The following is a 22,020-nucleotide window of genomic DNA, read 5'->3' as shown; positions in this document are numbered from 1 at the left end:
CTCAGGAAGATTCAGTCCTTCTTGTATTGAAGACATACCCCTAAGTCTCCAACGTCAAATCTTTTCTACTGCTACTTTAGGACTGAAGCAGCAGGAGACAATACATACCATCAGTCCTTTGGTTCCTGATTAATGGGAAGATGGACTTTAATGGCCAAAGGCCTGGTGCCAGTAAGGGCAGAAATGGTCAGAAAATTTGTGTCCTGAGCCACTAATCATGATGATCCACTATTAATAACTTAAAGCTAATGCTGCACTCAAACTGAAATATCCCTGTGAAAATATTTTGATCAAACATCATCACTACGCTGCACCAGCATGGATATGTGTAAGGTAACAACGTAGTACAGGTATCGTGATCCTCTTCAGCACTGATGCAATTTCTGAACAATCGAAGTCTCCTATCTTTGACCAATAACTATATGCAAATTCTTAAAAACACTTCAGCAGATTTTCCTCTTTTGTACAAAAGCATGAATGACTGCCATTGCAGAGAGCAATAAATATCAGCCCTACTCAGTAGAGACACCTTATTTTCCACATATTTAAGTTAAACAACTTTAATGTTGGCTTTATAAGAGCAAAAGTTGTAGAAACCACCTCAGAATTTCAGTGACTAACAGTAAATCTTATAGAAATTAATTTTGCAGCTTGGTCAAAAAGTTAATCTTCAAGTCAAGTGAAAATGCACTGCAGATCACTTTTCAACCACTGTTGAGATAAAGTATGAGTAGGGGAAGATTTCCTTATTGAAATTAGAAATTAGAAAATATTCTTTACAGGGTGAATTCCATATTTCCATGCTACCATTGGGAGCATGCTCGCTAGGAACAAATGTTAAAGACATGGTTGCAACACTGTCATGCACACACTGTTTCCCAATAGAATGGCAGGAGCATGGAATTACATCATGCACAGCAACTGTTTCACTCACTGCAAATTTCTGGAAGCTAGCGTGATGTCTAAAAGTTGAGACAGCTACTGAGAAGCTGGAAGCTGGTGTGAAATAGTGACTGGAATAAAAGAGAGGAAGTTTGGGAATAACATTGGCAGGAAACTGGGTTCAAGTGAAGAGAGACAATGTATATATTATAGGGAGACCTGGAAACAGGAGATCCAAGAGGAAATGGGAACAAAATGTAAAATAAGAGAAAATGGAGGTCATAGAGATAGACAAGGATCACAGAAAATGAGATCAAGGAAGTGAAGAGGAGCAAAGTTGGACCATAAAGAAGAGGAATATGAGTCATAAAAATGAGAATGGGGTTTGGAGATTCACAGTGAGGTGCAGATGCTCATTTTATGAAAATATTCAAACTGAGATCAATATATTTTGGTATTTTATGCCGGGCTTCTTTGTGCTTGCTGAATTAACAAGGGTCTCAGTTTTATGCTGAATGCTCTAGTTCAGCAGTTAAAAGTCAGGGATTGCCACAAGTCAGTCAGAAATGTGGATGTCTTCAATCAATCTTTGAGAACGTCCTTGTATCTTTTCCTTTATTGGGATGGTAATCTCTTCCTAGGACAGATTAAAAAAGAACTGCGACTTTATGAATTTGGCCCTGGGTTGCAGCTGTTAGCTTAGACTAGGAACCTGATGTTTGGTCAGTTTATTGTTGAAATGGGATATCCAGACTAAAGTTTTGAGGTGCCTCCTGTAAATAATCCACAATTTAGAAGATTGGGGTTCACAGCTATCTGGTAGAATGAGTGTGTGCCAAACACATTTTTCCTTGAACAGTTAAATGTCCAAGGAAAGAAGCCACTTCATAGGTACTATGAATTTCAGGTTAACACCAGAAAACACCAGAACTTGTTTGATATGATTGACTAATATTGACCTCTGATAAAAGGTCCTATTACAAAACACTGGAAAATATGGATTTTTTCCATATCTCAAGAATCACCTCTCAAAAAAGTCAATACTTGTATATCAGTATTTAGCTGTCCAAGAAAAAATGTGTTTGGTGCACTCTCATGTTCTACCAGATTTCAGGGCATTGTAGGGCCTGTGGACATTCTGTTGCTTGTAGTTGGGGACTTTCAGGTTTCCTGAGATACTGATATAGCCATTTTTGCAGGGTTTTGAGATCTTCAGCATTAAACTATTTGCAGCAAATTTTGCTGCTGCTTTTGTTTTGATGTTGGAGTGATGGAAATAATAATTTTGATTGCGTCAAGATCAGTTTATATTTTCAATCCTATCAAGATGTGGTTGATGCAGATATCCTTATCAAATCTCATTGACATAATTTAATTTAATTTAGAATTGGCTTCCGTTCTTGATCATTATGACTGGATTGAGTATTGTATTTTTCTAAGCTTGTCACTGTATTCGCCTAGAGGGATCAATTTATCTCCCTATTATGAGATCTGCATTTTCTCAGAGGTAGAGTCTTGTTTGACCACATGAGCATGTTACAGAGGAATAGTACGCCCTGTAAGACTGTAAGGTATAACAGAGCTATGGAGGCAACAGGTCATGCTAGATCTCAAGTACAAGTAAACAGTTGGATCTATATTTACCAAAGACAAAATAAATTGCTGGAAAAAGTGCTGCAAGAACTCAGTGGGGTGAGAGCGTATATTGGAGCAAAGGTCAATATTTTATGTTGAGATCTGAATCAGGACTGAGAGGGAAGAGGAATAACTGCCAGTATCTAGAACTACATGCGATGGGGGTGGGAGGCGGAAGTGAGTGATATGGAGGCTGGTAGGTCATGGGTGGATCCACACTGGGAGAGGATAATAAACAGATAGAATTAGGTGGTGGTGGGAAGTCAGGACAGTATTATTGATACTATAATAAGACAGCAAAATAAAAAAAAATCTGAACCATTTAGTATGATTCTCTCAATTTGTCGTTGACAATTATGATCAAGACAAATTGAATAAATACAATTGAAAAAATAATCACTTTTTTATGCTTCCTGATGAGTTTACAATGAAACAATTATTTGTTGACTATGATTTATTTCTTGTTCTCTACCCTCTTGCTCCAGTTAATTATCAGAAAGGTGTTCATTGCACACAATGGTAAGGTTAGGCAATGAAGTGGGAAGAGATAACCCCAAAGTTACATTTTGATCCTTGAGTGGACAAGGGAAATAAATGCCCCTTATCACTACAAGGAAAGCTTTAAGATAGGGAAGGTTACGCAAATACTAAAGGGATCATGACAAAGTACAGGGATTAGATGGTGTGCCAAGCATAAACAAACTAGAAGCTGTGTTAAATGACTGATCACCACTCCCTGTCAGACAAGCCCCAGATGGTTGAAGCTTTGATTTTGGTGCTCTCTTTTTTAAATACAATGCTGCAGGATTTAATAGGTAAAGATCAAACAAGGTCAGTAATTCTTGAAAAAAGGATTGTTCCCCCAATTTATATTATTCATCATTATATTGTGCACAAGTTCAGACATTCCAACTTAAAGAGAATGTATAGAATAGCAATTCAGCTATACACTGAAGGAAGTTTATAACCAAATCTGCTGCATATGGAAGGCCTGTATTAGATTTAAAGATGACTTCAAAGGTCTCATTAACTGTTTCATCTAAAATACTATTAAGAATTAATTTGAAAGGGGAAAGATCACAGTAAAATTGCAGATAATTGTCTTTAATGATGTCCAAGGACATAATATTGAGACTATAAAGCACTGGTGAGGCCTCACTTGGGAGTATTGTGAGCAGGTTTGGGTCCCTTAGCTTAGAAAGGACGAGCTAAAACTGGAGAGGGTTCAAAGGAGGTTCATGAAAATGATTTCAGGATTGAATGGCTTGTCATATGCAGAGCATTTGATGGCTCTAGGCCTTAATTCACTGGAATTCAGAAGAGTGACAGGTGACCTCATTGAAATCTGTTAAATGGTGCAAGGCCTGGATAGAGTGGATGTGGAGAGAATGTTTCCTATGGTGGGAAAGTCTGGGACCAGAGGACACAGGCTGAGAATACAGGAGCATCCTTTACGAACAGAGATGAGGAGGAATTTCTTTAGCCAGAGAGTGGTAAATCTGTGGAATTCTTTGCCACAGGCAGCTGTGGAGACCAAGCCTTTATGTATATTTAAGGCAGAAGTTGATAGACTCTTGATTGGTCACGGCATGAAAGGATACAGGGAGAAGGCAGGAGATTGGGCTGAGAGGAAAATTCGATCAGGCATGGTGAAATGGTGGAGCAGATGCAATGGGCTAAATGGCCTAATTCTGTTCTTATATCTTATGGTCTTAATCTCAAAATTAAGTCAAGTTATCTATTTTAAAACAAAAACAAGTTAGAAAGGTTCAGGTCCATTGTTGTTGGTATACTGCTATTATTATACAAAGAATCAAATTACCAGGTTCATATATAGTATATTTTGCTACTCTCACAGTCTGTAATGCAAACCAACTGCCTCTTTAGTATAGAGTACTCAAGGTTCATTTGTGGTGTGGTAAAACTGTTCTGATAATAACTTTATCCCCCATATGTGTTTGGCAAGGCTATAACATTGCACAGATGTAACAAATTTGCAATAACTCCTTAACAACTAACACATTTATGAAAGGAAGCCCCCTTGACATGCAGCTTTATTTTTAAACTACCTTGAAAAATGTATAAAATAGTGCTGGGCTTTCAGCTGCAGAACTAACAATACTTAATTAAGCCTCATAAAGATCTTTGTTGGAAAGAAAGAATAAAACAAACTTGCTTCTGTGCACATAAATTTTTAGGAATACATGTTCGGCAGAGCACAGAAGAAATGACAGAAACAAAACTAAAAAAATTCTTTGCTATTTACATCTGAATTGTTATTGGAATACACAAATTAATAAGTTGTTAAATAAACTAGTCTTGGAGTTTCAATTTTGGCTGCTCGCCTTTTGTTTCCCTTGTTTGTTCTACTACTCAATGTATTTTTCTAGCAGAAAACCCTGATAAATATAGTTGCTTCTAGCCTAAATCATTCTATACACATTTGAATGAGGTATCTGTAATCCAGCTATTATTTTTTGTTGATCCAATTTTATAGTAATGATTTCCTTGCAGAATCAACAAAATCAACAAGACACAAGAGACTTCACATGCTGGAATAACGAGCAACAATCTCCAAGAGGAGCCAATGGGCCAATAAGCATCAGTAGTAACCAAAGAATCCAGTCCTGCTGTAGAGTTTCAACATGAAACATTGACAACTCCGTTTCTCCCAGAGATGCTGCTCAACCCACTGAGTTCCATCACCAGATTGTTGCACTAAAACCATGAACTTTTTTTATTATTGTTACTTCAATACACCAATGGGCACACAGCTCCTTCACTGCTTTCTAATGTGGTTCTTACCTTGTGGCTTAGTATAAAATATTTTAAAAGATCTTTTTCAAAATCAGAGTACTGAATCAACAATTCTGCATTATTTCCCCTTCATATTATATCACAGATTAATGAAAGAAACTGGCACGTGCATCCTCCTGGGATCTCATAGTAACTACTTCTCATTATCTCTATCTTGAAATGATATTAATCAGCCCTGATGCATAAATATCCACAATTTTTTCCAGAAGTTGTCAATCTGAAGATTGCTTTTACCCCCAATCTGTGATAACATGGCAAATTCTAATAACTCTTCGTTTAAAAAAAGCAATTTACCTTAAGATATAATACAATGTAAACATAATGAACAACAGAAAAGGGAAAAAGATCTTCATCCATCCTAGGAAATAATCTATCTTATTTTCTATTTAACCTTGAAGGTGAGCTTAAATAAAATACTTCTGGGGTGAAAAAGCATTTGGCAATCTTTTACAAAGGTGTTCACAGAACCAAATGCAACTTTCTTCACGTTAATATCTTAAGTCTGCATGTCTGCCGTCAATGAGGAAGCACGTGAAGAAGTCCTGTCCTAATCAGCACTTTGCATTTCAACAGCCCTTTTGGTGGGTAGGATGACAGGAAATGTGCAAGTCAAGTAGGCAGCTACAATATTGGAATTTTTATCTCACAATGTCATCTGTCAAATAAAAATTACACCTACTGTATTTGAAAATATGTCTTACTTACTTGGCAGCAGTAAACTTGAAGATTAAAAGAAAGTCGCAGTAATATTTAAACTGTAGATATTAAGATTTTTCAATAATATATTAGCATTCTTTTCATACATATTTGTTGTTGTCCATGATCCCCTACATCACTTGCTGCAAGTATTATTCTTATTTTGCCTCCATCACATGCAAAATGCTTTTGGAGTGGAAATTCCCTTGGCTGGTATTCTTGGAGAAAGAGCTGGAGCTGGTATTGATGCCAGATAAATGTAATCGTACATTTGCATGTGTCAACAAAGATCCAAATATTATTTGAATTTGTAAGTTCCTTTTTAGCATGCAAATCACATTTCATCAACATTATATGACATGCTTAAGATGGAATCCAACAGCTTGCAGAACTGAGTGACATAATTTTGACATACTGTACTTCAGTCCACTGAACTCTATTAATTATGCATGAATGGACTTTCTTCTCCTGTATGCACATAAGTAAAATTTTCTTTGAGCTATTCACCTCATTCTGTTGTCACTTGGTTCTATCTCTTTACTTAGACGTTACACACAGCAATCAAGGAGGTCATAGGTTGTGATATTCAAGTAACTGCTTATGAGGTTACATGTGTTAGCTGGAGTTTTCTCTTCCTTCACTTTTGAAAATTAATTCCATATCATCTACTGACTTTTACCTTTCCCATAAATTTTGTTCAGAGCTTTTCTTCAATTGGTATACGCATGGTAGTTCAATCACGTGCTGATTAGTTCTGTTATTCATCTGAATGTGAAACTGAATCCATACCATGTTTACTTTGGATAATTGCTGAAACTATACAGCATTTGAATCTACCATGAATCATTCAACAACTATTAAAATATGGCAATGTGAGGAAATATATTTCTCTGGTGTGGGATGATAACCTTCAACTGCAATAAATGTTTTTATGTCATCCTCACACTGAAAAATGCCCTTCCGTGTTTCACACAAGGGTGAGCACAACAGACTGGAGACAAAAAAAGATTAAATGACAGGGATTTGAAAGCATAATTTAGAAGTTTCTGGAAAAAAAATTACAATGTATAGTAGTTTTAGGACAGAGCAGAGGTACACAATTGAGTTTTACGTTTTCAGATTACCACCTACCTACCAATCCCCATTCCAAAATATCAGTTCCTGATAAAACACTTTAAAAAAGTCAGTCATTTTTCTGACCACTAGGTGACTCTGTGTAATGTTTCCATTCTATATATTACGTCTATCTTATTCATCTTCAGTTTCGTCATACTGCTTTGTATTTCAATGGTTCCCAGGTGCGGTAACTCTGCAAAAGACAATGATACCAGCATTGTCTTTCACAATTTGGGAGCTATCAGAAATGCAGAACTGGAGACAAGATCTTCATTTACTGGGGATTACATCTTCTCTGGTTTAAAAAGTACATTATCGGACTGAGTCAAAAGTTGTGTGAACTGGGACTTCAAGATCTTTAAAGACATGGATGTAGTTAATATTTTACTGCAGGTCAAAACTCTATTGTCCTGTATTCTGTGATCCAACAACTACCATGGTTTTTCCTGTTTTGAATATGTAGTTTATATCTATACAGGTTGAGTACCCCTTATCCAAAATTCCAAAATCCAAAAACGTCTGAAATTTAAGTTTATTCTTGAGCACTGATGTGAGTCACAAATGGAAAATTGCACAAGGCACTGGGAAGGTTCCCAGGTGATGTGCAGATCACTACACACCACAAACTGTTCTGAGAAGTGAACAGAAGTTAATGAAAATTAGAAAACACTGCATAAAGTGAAAAATAAACATCTCAATGGTGTATTATCAGCATCAGAGTGAACACATGCAGCATAACAGTATACTGATCATGAAACAAGCAAAGATCTATCAGGATGAATTGAAAATTGAAAGTAATTATGAATATTCAGCAGGGTGCAGCAATTTAAGAAAAAACATGGCATAACATTTTTAAAGTTCAACATTCAAAGTAAATTTACTACCAAGTACATATATGTATGACACCATATAAAACAATGATTAATTTTCTTGTGGACATACTCAATAAATACATAGTAGAATCAATGAAAGACTGCACCAACCTGGGCATTCAATCACTGTGCAAAAGACAGCAAATTGAGCAAATACAAAAATAAGGAAATAATAAAAATAAATAAATAAGCAAAAGATATTGAGAACATGAGATGAAGAGTCCTTGAAAGTGAGTCCATATGTTGTGGCATCACTTCAATGATGGGGCAAGTGTTGAGTGAAGTTATCGCCTTTGGTACAAGAGGATGATGGTTGAGGGTAATTACTGTTCCTAAAACTGCTGACGTAAATCCAGAGGCTCCTCTACCTTCTTCCTGATGGCAGCATCATGAAAAGAGCATGATACACAAAATGCTGGAGGAACTCAGCAGGCCAGGCAACACCTATGGAAAAGAACAAACAGTTGACATGTTTACTTTTTTCCATAGATGCTTCCTGGCCTGCTGAGTTTTTCCAGCATTTTCTGAGTGTTGCTTGGGATTTTCAGCATCTGCTGATTTTCTCGTGTTTGAAAAGAGCATGTCCTGGGTGCTGGGCGTCCTAATGATGAATGCTGCTTTCCTGTGACAACCCCTTTGAAAAGATGTGTTCAATGGTGGCGAGGGCTTTACCCATGATTGACTGGGCCATATTTACTACTTTTTGCAGGATTTTCCTTTCAAGGGCACTGGTGTTTCCATACCAGGCTGTGATGCAACCATTCAATATATTCTCCACTACACATCTATAATGGTGTCAAAGCTTTAGATGTCATGCTGAATCTTTGCAAACTCCTAAGGAAGTAGAGACGCTGCTGTGCTTTTCTCATAATTGCATTTACATGCTTATCTCAGGACAGGTCCACCGAAATGATGTCACTGAGAAATTTAGAGTTGCTGATCCTCCAGTGAGGACTGGCCCCATGGGTCTCTGGTTTCTTCTTCCAGAAGTCAATAATCACCTTTTTGGTCTTACTGACATTTGAGTAAGAAGTTGTTGTTATAGGACCCCTCAGCTAGATTTTCAATCTCCCTCCTGTATGCTGATTCATCTCCAACCTTTGATTTGGCATTCACAGTGGTGTTGTCAGCAAACTTGAATATGGCATTGGAGCTGTGTTTAGCCACACAGTCATAAGCATAAACATGTAGAGCACACAGCCTGGTGGTGTGCCTGTGCTGATAGAGATCCTGGAGATGTCGTTGCCAATCCAAAATGACTGGGGTCTGCAAGGAAAGAAATCGAGGATCCACTTGCACAAGGAGGCATTGAAGCCAAAGTCTTGAAGGTTATTGATTAGCTTTGACAGGATGATAGTACTGAATGCTGAGCTGTTGATGATAAAGAGCATCCTGATGTATGCAGATGTTTCAGGGTTGAACAAAGAGCCAATGAGATGGCATCTGCTGTGGACCTATTGCTCTAGCAGGCAAATTGGAGCTCATCCAAGTTGTTGCTCAGGTAGGAATTGATATTCCCATTCCTGTTCCAGTGTGTCAGTCCATGGCCTCTTCTTGTGCCGAAGTAAGGCTAACCTCGGGGTGGAGGAGCGGCACCTTCTGCTCTGTCTGGGTGGCTTCCAGCCTGAAGACATTCGATTTCTCCTTCTGGTAATCACGTTCCATCAGCTCCCCCCCACCCCCCGATCTTTTCCCTCTTTTTGTCTGCCTATTGCTTCTCTCTCCCCTTGCTTTCCCTTTCTCCTGTGGTCCACTCTCCTCTCCTTCTTCTCCAGCCCTTCACCTTTCCCATCCACCTGACATCCCCTAGAGCTCGCTTCCTTTAACTCCACCCACCTTTTTATTCTGTCTTGTACCCCCTTCCTTCTCAGTCCTGAAGAAGAATCTTGGCTTGAGACATCAAATACCTATTCATTTCCATAATCTATTATCCATAATCATTTCCATAATCCCCCTAATCTACTGAGTTCCTCTAGCATTTTGTGTATGTTGCTTTGGATTTCCAGCCTCTGCAGACTTCCTCATGTTTAGCAGTTGATACGTTTCATCACTAACCTATCAAAACATTTCATCACTGTGGATGTAAGTGCTACAGGGTAATAGTCATTGAGGCAGGTTATCATGTTATTCTTATACACCAGTATAATTGAAACCTGCTTGAAGCAGGTGGATACCTCAGACTGCAGGAACAAGAGGTTAAAGATCTCAGTGAACAATCCAGCAGGTTGATCAGCACAGGTTTTTAATATTTGGCCAGGTACCCCATCTGGGCCTGATGCTTTTTGTGGATTCACCCTCTTGAAGGCTGCCTGCAACTTTGACCTCAGAGATTGAAATCAAATGATCATGGGGGGGGGGGGGCACTGTGAGAGCTTGTGATAGTTCCTCCAGGTTTTGATAGTTAAAGCAAGCATAGAAAGTATTGAGCTCATCTGAAAGTGAAGCCCTGTTGTCACCTATGTCACTTGATTTAGCTTTATAAAAGGTAATAGTATTCAAGCCCTGCTACAACTGTAGAGCATTCTTCATTCATTCAAGTTTAGTCCGGAATTGCCACTTCACCTGTGAGGTGGCTTTCCATAGGTCACACTTGGACTTCTTGTAACTCTCGTAAAACGTCTACTGATCATGAAAATCTGGCACCAGAACAGCTCTACACTGCTGATTGTTTTATACCTTACATAAAACCTAAAAAAGTAAGAGTGTACTATAATCTATAAATCAAAACGTGGCATTGTGGGTGGAGACTGAAAGCCTGCCGTTGTCTGTTGTTGTTCAAGACCTGATTCAGGTATTCTCCCAATGCTGCTCTGCTGCTTTTTTTACTCTGCACACATTTATTTTCATTATATTAATAGTATGCATTAATCTTTACTGTTGTGTACACGTGTGATAAACAAGTGTAAGGCAAAGACTGCAGCACATAAATTCAGAGTTGGAAATTAGGCTAATCCCAAACTATCTCATTAAATATTCCAAAATCTGGAAAAAAATCAAAATCCAAAACACTCCTGGTCCCAAGCATTTTGGCTAAGAGGTACTCAACCTGTACTAATTACCTAATTCTAACTAAAATCTACAATTAATTAAGATCAGCATTAATCTATACCTAACTAACCAATATGCTCAACATCTACATTATCAGCAGGCAACATTTCCAACTTATAGAAACTTTGGTTTATGGGTAGTTCTTGGAACTCTTCTTTAAAAAGAACCATTCTCCTGCTCAGAGGAACATGATTAAGGGTCAATTCCTGTGATCTGGCACATGTCAGGTCCCAAGGGACCCAATTGGAGAGTTTCAATGTATATCGTAACAAAATGGAGATACAGGGGAATATAGTATGAAGTACTGTAGTTGGTACACTGATATCACTCAACCACCTACTTCAATTCCACTCTCAAACTTCTCTCCTCTCACTATCCCCTACTGTTACCAACCAACAGTATATCCAGCCATACTGGATGCTGCAGGCACATCATTGGTGATGATCCTGATCTCCTGTGATGTTAGTGTCCCATAATGATCCTACAAATGGATTATTGATAAGCATATTACAAGTCCAAATACTATGGATATTTGGGATTAGTGTTTCTATTCACAAAATGGAATATACTCAAATGTATCTGAAACATGTTATTATAATTTATATCATCCACATGCAATATGGCCATTTTCTCTCTGAAATCATGCACTAGTGCAAAAAGTAAAGTGTGTATTTTACTACATCCACATCTCAGCTCTGATTATTTACAAATTTGAATAAGTTCACACATCCAAAACCATAAAGTTAAAATTCCACTCAGAACCATAGAACTTGACAGCACAGAAACAGGCCTTTTGGCCCTTCTTGGCTGTGCTGAACCATTTCTCTGCCTAGTCCCACTGACCTGCACCTGGACCATATCCCTCCATACACCCCTCATTCATGTACCTGTCCAAGTTTTTCTTAAATGTTAAAAGTGAGCCCACACTTAGCACTTCATCTGGCAGCTCATTCCACATTCCCACCACTCTCTGTGTGAAGAAGCCCCCCCAATGTTCTCTTTAAACTTTTCCCCCTTCACCCTTAACCCATGACCTCTGTTTTTTTTCTCCCCTAGCCTCAGTGGAAAAAGCCTGCTTGCATTCACTCTATCTATACCCATCATAATTTTATATACCTCTATCAAGTCTCCCCTCATTCTCCTATATGCCAGGGAATAAAGCCCTAACCTATTCAACCTTCCTCTGTAACCTAGTTTCTCAAGTCCTGGCAATATCCTTGTAAACCTCTCTGCACTCTTTCAACCTTATTAATATCCTTCCTGTAACTTGGTGACCAAAACTGCATGCAATACTCCAAATTCTGCCTTACCAAACCTCACCAGAACATTCCAACTCTTATACTCAATACTTTGATTTATAAAGGCCAATGTACCAAAAGCTCTCTTTACTACCCTATCTACCTGTGACGCCACTTTTAGGGAATATTGTATCTGCATTCCTAGATCGCTCTATTCTACTGTACTCCTGAGCACCCTACCATTCACCTTGTATGTTCTACCTTGGTACCTTGTGAATTGAATACATTATAAATATATATGTGAGCAAACTTTCATACCATTCACTCTGCTGTACTCAGTGGCCAACAAGTACGTTGATTTGATCAGCAGCATCAGCCACCAGCACTACACCACCAGGTTCAGGAACAGTTATTACCCTTCAATCATCAAGCTCTTGACCAATGTGGATAACTTCACTCACCCCAACACTGAGCTGATTCCACAACCTATGGCCTCACTTTCAAGGACTGTACAATTCGTGTTCTCAGTATTTTTTTTTGTACTTGCACAGTTTTTCTTCTTTTGCACACCGGCTGTTTGTCAGTCTTTGTATGTGTGCAGCTTTTCATTTATTATTTTGTATTTCTTTGTCCTACTGTGAATGCCAGCAATAAAATGAATCTCAGGGTAGTATATGGTGACATATACAGTATTGTGCAAAAGTCTGAGGTACATATATATAACTCCTGTGCCTAAGACTTTTGCACAGCATTGTCATAATTTTATGTATTGCAGAGTACTGCAGCCGCAAAAAAAAATCATATATATGAGCGATGATAAACCTGATTCTGATATGGGTCTCTATTGCTGACTGAGAGTGAGAAAGGGTCAGGGAGAGGGGAATCATGGTTGGGAAAAGGGGAATCACCAGACACACAAACAATAATGACTAATAAACCAATTGTTCGGCATCATATCTGTTATTTGTGAAGTGGGGTGCCATGCGCAATCACAATTGATTGAAAACGGACGTGGGAGCACGGAGGAACATCGGGAAATCTCTAGGAAGACCTTCTTCGTTGCTGCTGCTGAGGTCTGGGACTCTGCTGGGAAGAACAGGCCCCCAGTCCTCAGGGTCGCGTTGCCAATGGCCGTTGGCGTGGCCATCTTAATACGCTCGGCAGAGGATGGTGCTCGGAGAAGCTGTGCCGGAGGGGATGGTCGTCGGCTCGGAGGTTCGACAGACTCGGAGTCCGCTGTGGTCAGGCCACTTTCGGTGTGTGCTGCGTCCGCAAGGCTGGTTTCGACGGAGCTTTCATTGTCTGCTGCGTCTGCGAGGCTGAGTCGGGCGATGCCGTGGAAGTCCATAACGGGGGTATTCCCTTCTGCTGCTGGCGTGGGATAGCGAGTCTGTCAGGACCCTGGGGACTTGTGGAAACTGTGTGGTGATTTCTTTTGAACTTATAGTCCTTTAACATCTTTAGACTATTTTTACTGTGCCCACGGTCTGTTTTTTTTTAATCAATTATGCTATTGTTTGCACTGTTGTAACTATATGTTGTAACTATGTGGTTTTGTGCAGGTCTTGTAGCTTTAGTTTTTGGTCTTGTTTGTCTGGTGGATTTGGAGCTCCTTTCCGGGGAACATGCTAAGAAGGTAGCACGATATTAATATGCAGCAGCCTCTCTGGACTCTGGATTGGGGATTGCCAAACGTTATGTGGATTTTCTGGTGTAGTCTGTTTTGTCATATGCTTTTGTGATATCATTCTGGAGGAACATTGTCTTATTTTTTAACTGCATTGTATTTGTGGTTTCTAAATGACAATAAACTGAACCTGAAACTGAATCTGAATCTGTTATGACTTTGACTGGTGTCTCGAGACTAAATGTGTCTGCACCTGTGCCAACCCGTCTCAGGCACTCCTTCTCTGCCATCTGTCCCACATCCCTCCCACAATCCTCCACCCTCACATTCCAGTGTCGTTTGTTCTCATCAGATTTACAAACACACTCTCCACTCCACACTGACAAATACAGTGCTGTGCACCCCAGCTATATAACTCTTAGGCACATTAGCTATATATGTGTACTTATGACTTTTGCATAGTACTGTACGTATTTTTATAATAAATTTACTTTGTATTTTAATATACCATCTAAATATACACTCACTGCACCACTACACCACGAATGCAAAGTGCACCATCTACATTGCAGAAATTTCCAAAGACTCCCTTCAACAGCATCTCTCAAACTTAAGACACCTGCAACCTTCAATCATTACAGCAGAAAATTCATGAAAGTGCTACCATTTTCAATTTTCCCAAATCGCGCATTATCCAGACTTAGAAAACATGAGGCATAATATTTCCAGTGTTCCAATAGAGCTAGAAATCCCAGCCCTTTCCAGGTGTTCACAGCCTGTGATCTCCCATCTTCCAGCATTTCAGTTGCACTTAAATCACAGTGGTGCTGGATCACTGAATAGCAGATCTACTCACTAAAGCAAGGATGGAAGACTCTTAACTGCTAACAGCTTGGTAAAGAACTGGTATCACCTGTGAAGGAGTGGTAAGGTATTTTACCATCAGCAAGGTACTGTACCAATTCAGCTACTTTCCAATGGGAACCTGTCCCTAATTGTGACAGGACACTGGGCACATTTTGCCATGGAAAGTGAAATCCATAAAGTCTTTGAGATTCCTAGACTTAATCTAACGTTAGCATTATAATTATTTTTATAGTTTGGGTAGGCATAATGCTTGGCAGCTCAATCCTTTTAACAGTTTCATGACTAAGAGAAATTTTTACAAACTTATGTAATTTGAAGACTTCCATTTATTTATGTTTGGCAGTATATCCACATGTGTTTGCTAGTGCCCCATATCTCTTTTAAACGATACTGTATTTCTAATTATATCAAGTTTCCATTTGGTTATTACCTGATTAAATTGGTACAATAATTCTGTCAAAGATTTTGCTGACCAGCATCTGGTTCTTATGTTTTCACTTATTTATATATACAAAATTACGGAGAAAGGTTGTGTCTGCAAAGATAAATATTGTTGATGTTTGTGTGCATGTACATGCGTGTGTGTGTGTGTGTGTGTGTGTGTGTGTGTGTGTGTGTGTGTGTGTGTGTGTGTGTGTGTGTGTGTGTGTGTGTGTGTGCGCGCGCGCACGCGCGCACCTGTATGTGCATGAATGCACATGGGATGTACGTACATATGTGTATCCACATATGGACGCACCCATGAGGCATTCTTTAAGTATTTATGTTGTCACTAGATCTCCTATGACTTGTTCAGAGTAAATTGGAGTATACAAAGTTTTTTGATTAACTAGTCTATCCCATTAAATCCATAAAATTGAAAGGGTTGTTTTTCTTAAGAGTTCAGAATGTGATAATGCAAGACTTTTGGCTGTAAGTCTTAATGCAACACATTTCCTGAAACCAATTCATGTCAAGTCCTACCTTCTATGATTTATTTATGTTAGGAGACGATGAAGAAGGATTAAAAATGCAACAGTAACTCAATGGAAAAGGTGGAAATTTAAAGGTTTCTTGAAGCACAGCAATGTAACAATACTGGGTTAGGAGATGACTGATGTAAGAAATACACTTTGAATGCGGCAAGCAGAAATTATTCAAATAGATTCTTATGTAGCAGATGGAGCTGGAGAAGAACAGAGCTAGTCTGAAATGCATGAGTGAATACAAGTGAAAACTACTGAAAGCATATACTAGCTGCTAACCTTCACTGCAGATGGTAATACACTGTTGTAAAGTGTTTGACCACTCGTTGCAAGTTGGTAAGGTAAAGAAACATTCCCAGTTTTCTAGAATGTATTATAGTATATTCAATACTACATAAAATATTCAAGAATTGTGACAGGGTTTCTAATATACTACTTGCTGATATCCTTACACTCACAGCTGACATTCTCTCACAATATTATCTGCAAAACCTGAAGCCCTACATCTTAATTTTCATGACTTGCTATTACTATTTGAATCTCAGTCTGTTGTAATATGTGGATGCATCAGATTTTCAGATAAAGCACAATAACTATGATTCTTTTCAGGGAAACATTACACATCATGAGAAAAACTACAAGCAACTGGAATACCTCCAACCTTTAACCCTGACATCCTTTGATGAAAAAGTGACAAAACTGCTAAAAATGCAAACGAACAATGATGAGCTCAATCTGTTGCTGTTCAGTTTGCTACTGCAAAAGTAGAGGCAAATCTACAGTATACAAACTTGTGTTATTCCTTTCTCTGAAATTCAAAGCTTATGTTTCTATATGACTGGCAGCTATACGGAGAGGACTGCCATGAACAGTGTTAGGATATACTTGTACATGCACTCGTGAGCAGATGATTAAAGTTGGTGCACATGCGCAGTTGTTTTTATCTGAAATATCTGTCTTGAAACATTGTGGCAGCAGTGGTGCTCGGAAAACTGCTTTTTATCAACCGCACTGCCCGATTTTTTCAACTTGCAGTTGGCAGCATAATAACAGCACATCTCTGAAACATCGGAGAATGAGTATAAGGGTAGAAAAACGTCAACTGAGATGAGCAATTAGCCACAAATAGAGACGGGTGCAGTAACAATGTCTGGAGGTGAGACAGCAGAATCTCAGCAGTACCCAGCACCCATGAGCAACCTCGTGCCGGGGAACCATGGACGGGGCAGAAGGCCTCCCCCAGTCAGCGGCATTTGCCTGCCACCGGCTGTAACGGTCAACCGTGGACTGATACACGGATGGAAGACATGGTGGCAGATGTGGATTAACTTCAGCATCATAGCACAACTGCACAAACAAGTTCCAGCATACCACATGGCATTATTTTTGCGTACAATTGGACTGTCAGGACTTGAGGTCTACAACAGTTTTGTATTCTCAGATGAGGCTGAAAGCCAAGACCTCACAAAGATTTTAGCTGCATTTGATAGATAAGCTATCGGTGAGAAAAATGAGACATATGAACGGTACTTGTTCAATAAGTGGCAACAAGAACAAGGTGAGACCTTTGAATGGTTTCTTGCCAGCCTTAGATCTCTTGCAAAGATATGTAATTTTTGCTCGTGTATGTCAGACAGTCTGCTGAGAGACAAGATCGTACTGGGGATTAATGACTCCCAAACCAGAAAAGGTCTGTTACAAGAGAGAAAGCTAATGCTCAATAACAGAACTGACATCTGTAAAAAGCACAGAAATGGCTGAATCACACCTACAAGCATTCAGTACAGCTGCAGATAGCAGGTCCGCTACTGTCCATGGGATTAAACCTTGCACTAATAAGAAAGGTTCAAAGTATCCTGGACAGCAGGCTAGTGCTAGTGGTGGAGCCAGAGCAAAAGGCACCTTGAACAGCCACAGAAGCAAAGTGAACTCTTGCAAGTACTGTGGCACGGAACATGCAAGAGACAAGCAATAATTCCCAGCATACAGACAGGTGTGCAAGGCGTATTGCATTCAAAATCACTTTGTAAAGGTATGCAAGCAGAAGCCCATGCATGACCAAACTGACAGTGACAGCAGCACCGAGTTTATCGACAATGTCGTACTGGTGGGTCAACAGTTTGAAGACAAAGGATGACGTATTTGCACAGATGCTCATCAAGGGAAAGCCAATAGACTTCCAAGTCGACAGCGGGGCGAGCATTAACATTTTACCCCGCAAATACTTGGAGGGAGTAGATCACACACTAAGACAATGCACAAAAAAGCTGATGATGTGGAACAAGACTACCAGAAGGGATGTGCAGAGTGAAATTGCGTAACCCCATGACGAACCACAAGTATTCTGTTGAATTTGTCGTGGTCACTGATGACTTTACACCATTGCTGGGAAGCAGGGCCAGCCAACAAAAGAAGCTGATTACGGTCAACAATGACAACTTTCGCAGGGTGCATGCATCTACACTTAGAGAAAAACAATGCACACCAGAAGAACGCTATGCAGAGGTGTTCAATGATGCACTTGGGGAGCTTCCGGGTGCAGTCCACCTGCAGATTGATGAAGTTCAACCCACAGTGTTACCCCCACGACGTCTACCTTACGCTATGAAGCGGAAAGTGAAAGCCAAACTTGATCAACTGGTAGACCACAAGGTGATAGCTCCAGTCCATGAACCTACAAGGTGGGTTAGCCAGCTACTGGTTGCAGAGAAGAAGAACAGCAATCTTCGTATATGCATTGACCCTCGACCATTGAACAAAGTGCTGAGGAGAGAACACTACCCCCTTCTGGTGATAGAGAATATTTTGCCAGATCTTGACTAGGCTAAGGTTTTCAACAAGCTTGATATGAGTTCTGCATTCTGGCAAGTGAAATTGGACCGTGAATCAAGTGTGCTCACCACCTTCAACACACCTTTCGAGCGGTATAGATAGCTCAGACTTCTGTTTGGAACCAGCATTTCATCAGAGATATTCCAGCACAAACTACATTGAGCGCTGGAAGGACCACCAGGATGTGAAACTTGAGCAGCTATTACAGCGTTGTGCAGAGCAGCATACCAGGCTCAACAAGAACAAATCTGTCTTCAGAGCGACAGAGATATCCTTTTTGGGGCATTTCATCACAAGTGAGGGACTTCAGCCTGATCCTAAAAAGGTCGCTGACGTTATCAACGTGCCAGCACCCATTTATGTGCAGGGAGTGCAACGATTGATCAGATTTGTCATCTACCTGAGCCGTTTCCTACCAAATCTCCCTTGAGATACTCTTGATACCCTTCAGCCAATAAGACAGCTGACAAAGCCAGATGTAGCATGGGAGAGGTCAGCTGAGCAGCAAAACACTCTCTCCAAAATCAAGCGGATGGTATCCACAGCACTGGTGTTAACATGCTACAATTCTAAGGAAGAGCTAACCATCCAATGTGACGCCAGCAACAAAGGCCTAGGGGCAGCATGCCTCCAGAATGGGCGACCGATCGCTAACGGACACAGAAACACGTTACGCAGCGATCAAAAAGGAAATGCTTGCAATCGTTTTCGCACTTGAGCGTTTCATCAATACACTTTTGGCTGCTTCACAAGAGTACTCTGCGATTACAAGCCACTCGAGAAGACATTAGAGAAGGCACCAAAGTGCCTACAGGGAATGCTTCTTTGCCTGCAGAGCTGTGATTTCGACATCACCTACTGTCAAGGAAAGCTTATGCACCTCGCAGATACGCTATCGCGAGCAGTTAGCGGTACTCCGGGCCAGGAGAACAGCTTCGACGAAGTTAACATGCTATTGCACCTGCCAATCCATGATGAGCATCTAGAGCAGATTCGCATAGAAACAGCAAAAGATGACAGACTACAGATGTTGAAACGCGTAATCATCAGCGGATGGCCGAACGAACGAGACGCACTACCAGAACAACTCACACCTTACTATAGCTATAGGGATGAGCTCGCAGTCCAAGACAGCTTAATCTTCAAAGGTGAGCGTGTCATCATACCGCAAAGTGAGTGAAAGCAAATGAAGGAAAGAATTCATTCGTAGAAGGATGCCTCAGACGCGCACGCGAATGCCTTTCTTGGACAGGCATGAGCAGCGACATCAAGCAATATATTGCTACGTGTGATGTTTGTCGCACATACGAAATGAGTCAGCAGAAAGAATTGCTTATGAGTCATGAGGTACTTGCTCGGTCATGGGAAAAGATAGGTACTGACCTAATTACATTCGAAGGAAAAGAGTACCTCGTCACCATTGATTACTACAGCAATTTCTCTGTGATATGACCAGCGTTGCCATTGTTTGCAAATTGAAGGCTCATTTTGCGAGATATGGTAGCCCAAAACAAGTGGTTAGTGATAATGGGCCGCAATACATGTCAGCAGTGTTTCACAGATTTGCACGAGAATGGGATTTTGAGCACTTGTGTAGCAGTCCCGGAAATAGCAAAGCGAATGGAGAAGCTGAATCAGCAGTTAAAACAGCGAAATGGATCCTCACAAAGAGCAACAAATCGTGAGCAGATCGCTACATCACACTTCTAGACCATTGCAACACACCTTCGCAAGGGCTCAGCATGAGTCCCGCCCAGCGTCTGATGAACTGCTGCACACGCACACTCCTGCCTAAAACAGCAAGTTTACTGGAACCCAGAGTTGTACACGAATGCAAGCGCATGAAACAATGCATCCAGCAACAGGCTGACAATTACAACAAATCAGCCAAAGATCTTGCCCCACTCGACGAAGGGGATACCATGCGCATGCAACCCCTGGTGCAAGGTAAAAAGAATTGGGAGAAAGCAATTGTGTGTTGGTGCCTTGATGAGCGTTCATATGTTCTAACCCCTTCTGGGATCTACTGATGTAATCGCACATATCTACGAAAGATGGCTAAGAACCGCCTGAAAAGCTAATCACACATGAACAGGCAAGATCAGGTCAAGCAACTGAGATCAATGACCACAGTGTGCGTACCCCATCAAATGCACACAGCCAAACACCAGCAGATGGTAATGACACAACACAAATACTAACACAAGCGTTGAAACGTGCAAATAACAAACATTAGGACTCAGACAAAACAGTAAAAACTCGTTCTGGCCGCACAGTGAAAAGGCCACAAAATCTAGAAGACTTTGTCCCACATTGAATAATTGTGTGAACAATTCAACAATAAGTCTGTGACATTATTTGACATTTTAATGTAATTTTTATAAAGAAGGACCATGTCCTATTTGAGGTTGTGTAGTTTGTAGTTTGAAGTTAAAGTTGAATTTTAGTATGTTTTATATTTTGTATATATGCTCATACAAACAGAAATAATGTGCTATGTATTTGTGACAGGCATAAGAGTGTTATGAATGTACCACAGCTCTGAGGGGCCGAAGGGGCGGGAGCAGCCCCCTCCTTCCAGAGAATCGCAAGATCGCTATTAACTTGGGTCTCGGACCCAGAAAGTGAGAGACAATGCAACGGTTTTGGCCATTGTTCTTAGAGGCACCTGTGTGATGTGCATGTCCCTGCTATGTGACAGCTACCATGCATTTGGACATCCTCGGGCAATGTGGGGGTGGGGATTGCATCACCCTACTTTGATGGACATCTACAACTCTGCAAGTCAAGATAAAAGGGGACTGCAGGAGGCAGTACCCCAGCGACGCACCAGAAGGACACCCTCGCTCAATGCTCCCGTAATAGCTGGAAGCCACTCAACGCCATGTGCGCTCCTAACTCCTTTGCCTGGGGAGCAGGTGGCTGATAATACCGAGAAGGACTTCGAACTAACAACGGGGAAACAACGTTCCCCTTATTTTACGGAGTGGCTTCATAAAGACCCGGGCAAGTTTTTTTTCGTTTTTCACCGATCCCTCTAAAACACATGAAACCCAGCGATTTCCCGAAAGGCTAAAGTCTGCAGACTTCTGAGTGACTTTTATATTTCCAACGGACAATATATTATCCCCTAGACAACAGTCGAGATTACTTCTTAATGATGATTATTACTATACCCGCGATTCAGATTGAGTATTGACGACATGCATTATCTGAATGTTTGTATTAACCTTACTTTTGTGCCCCTTTATAAATAAAAACATTTGAAAATAGTGACATCAGACTTCAATAGACCTCTCTATCTTTGCTGGTAAGTTATCCAGTTACGGGATACGTAACAAGAGATATAAGGCATGATTAATGAATGCTTTGAAAGTTAATTCCATGAAAATATACTGGAAAGCAAACTCCAGAGAAATTGAGTT

General features: G+C 40.3%; 1 protein-coding gene across 6 annotated transcripts in view; it reads right to left on the bottom strand.

The window, feature by feature from the left end:
• Positions 1–22,020, bottom strand: part of LOC132398500 (ELKS/Rab6-interacting/CAST family member 1-like) — a 734,829-nt gene that overhangs the window by 323,127 nt on the left and 389,682 nt on the right. The window contains exon 16 of one of the 6 annotated variants that reach the window (XM_059978066.1): positions 8,429–8,462. The exons of the other annotated variants lie outside the window; for them this stretch is intronic. Within the exon in view, the coding sequence (XP_059834049.1) occupies positions 8,444–8,462 (19 nt within the window). The 3' untranslated portion in view covers positions 8,429–8,443. Of the gene's footprint in view, positions 1–8,428; positions 8,463–22,020 lie in introns of those variants that run through there. 6 annotated transcript variants of the gene reach the window in all.

The sequence above is a fragment of the Hypanus sabinus genome, chromosome 8 (assembly GCF_030144855.1).
Source record: "Hypanus sabinus isolate sHypSab1 chromosome 8, sHypSab1.hap1, whole genome shotgun sequence".
Lineage (NCBI taxonomy): Eukaryota > Metazoa > Chordata > Chondrichthyes > Myliobatiformes > Dasyatidae > Hypanus > Hypanus sabinus.
This window is presented reverse-complemented; position numbering and strand designations above follow the sequence as displayed.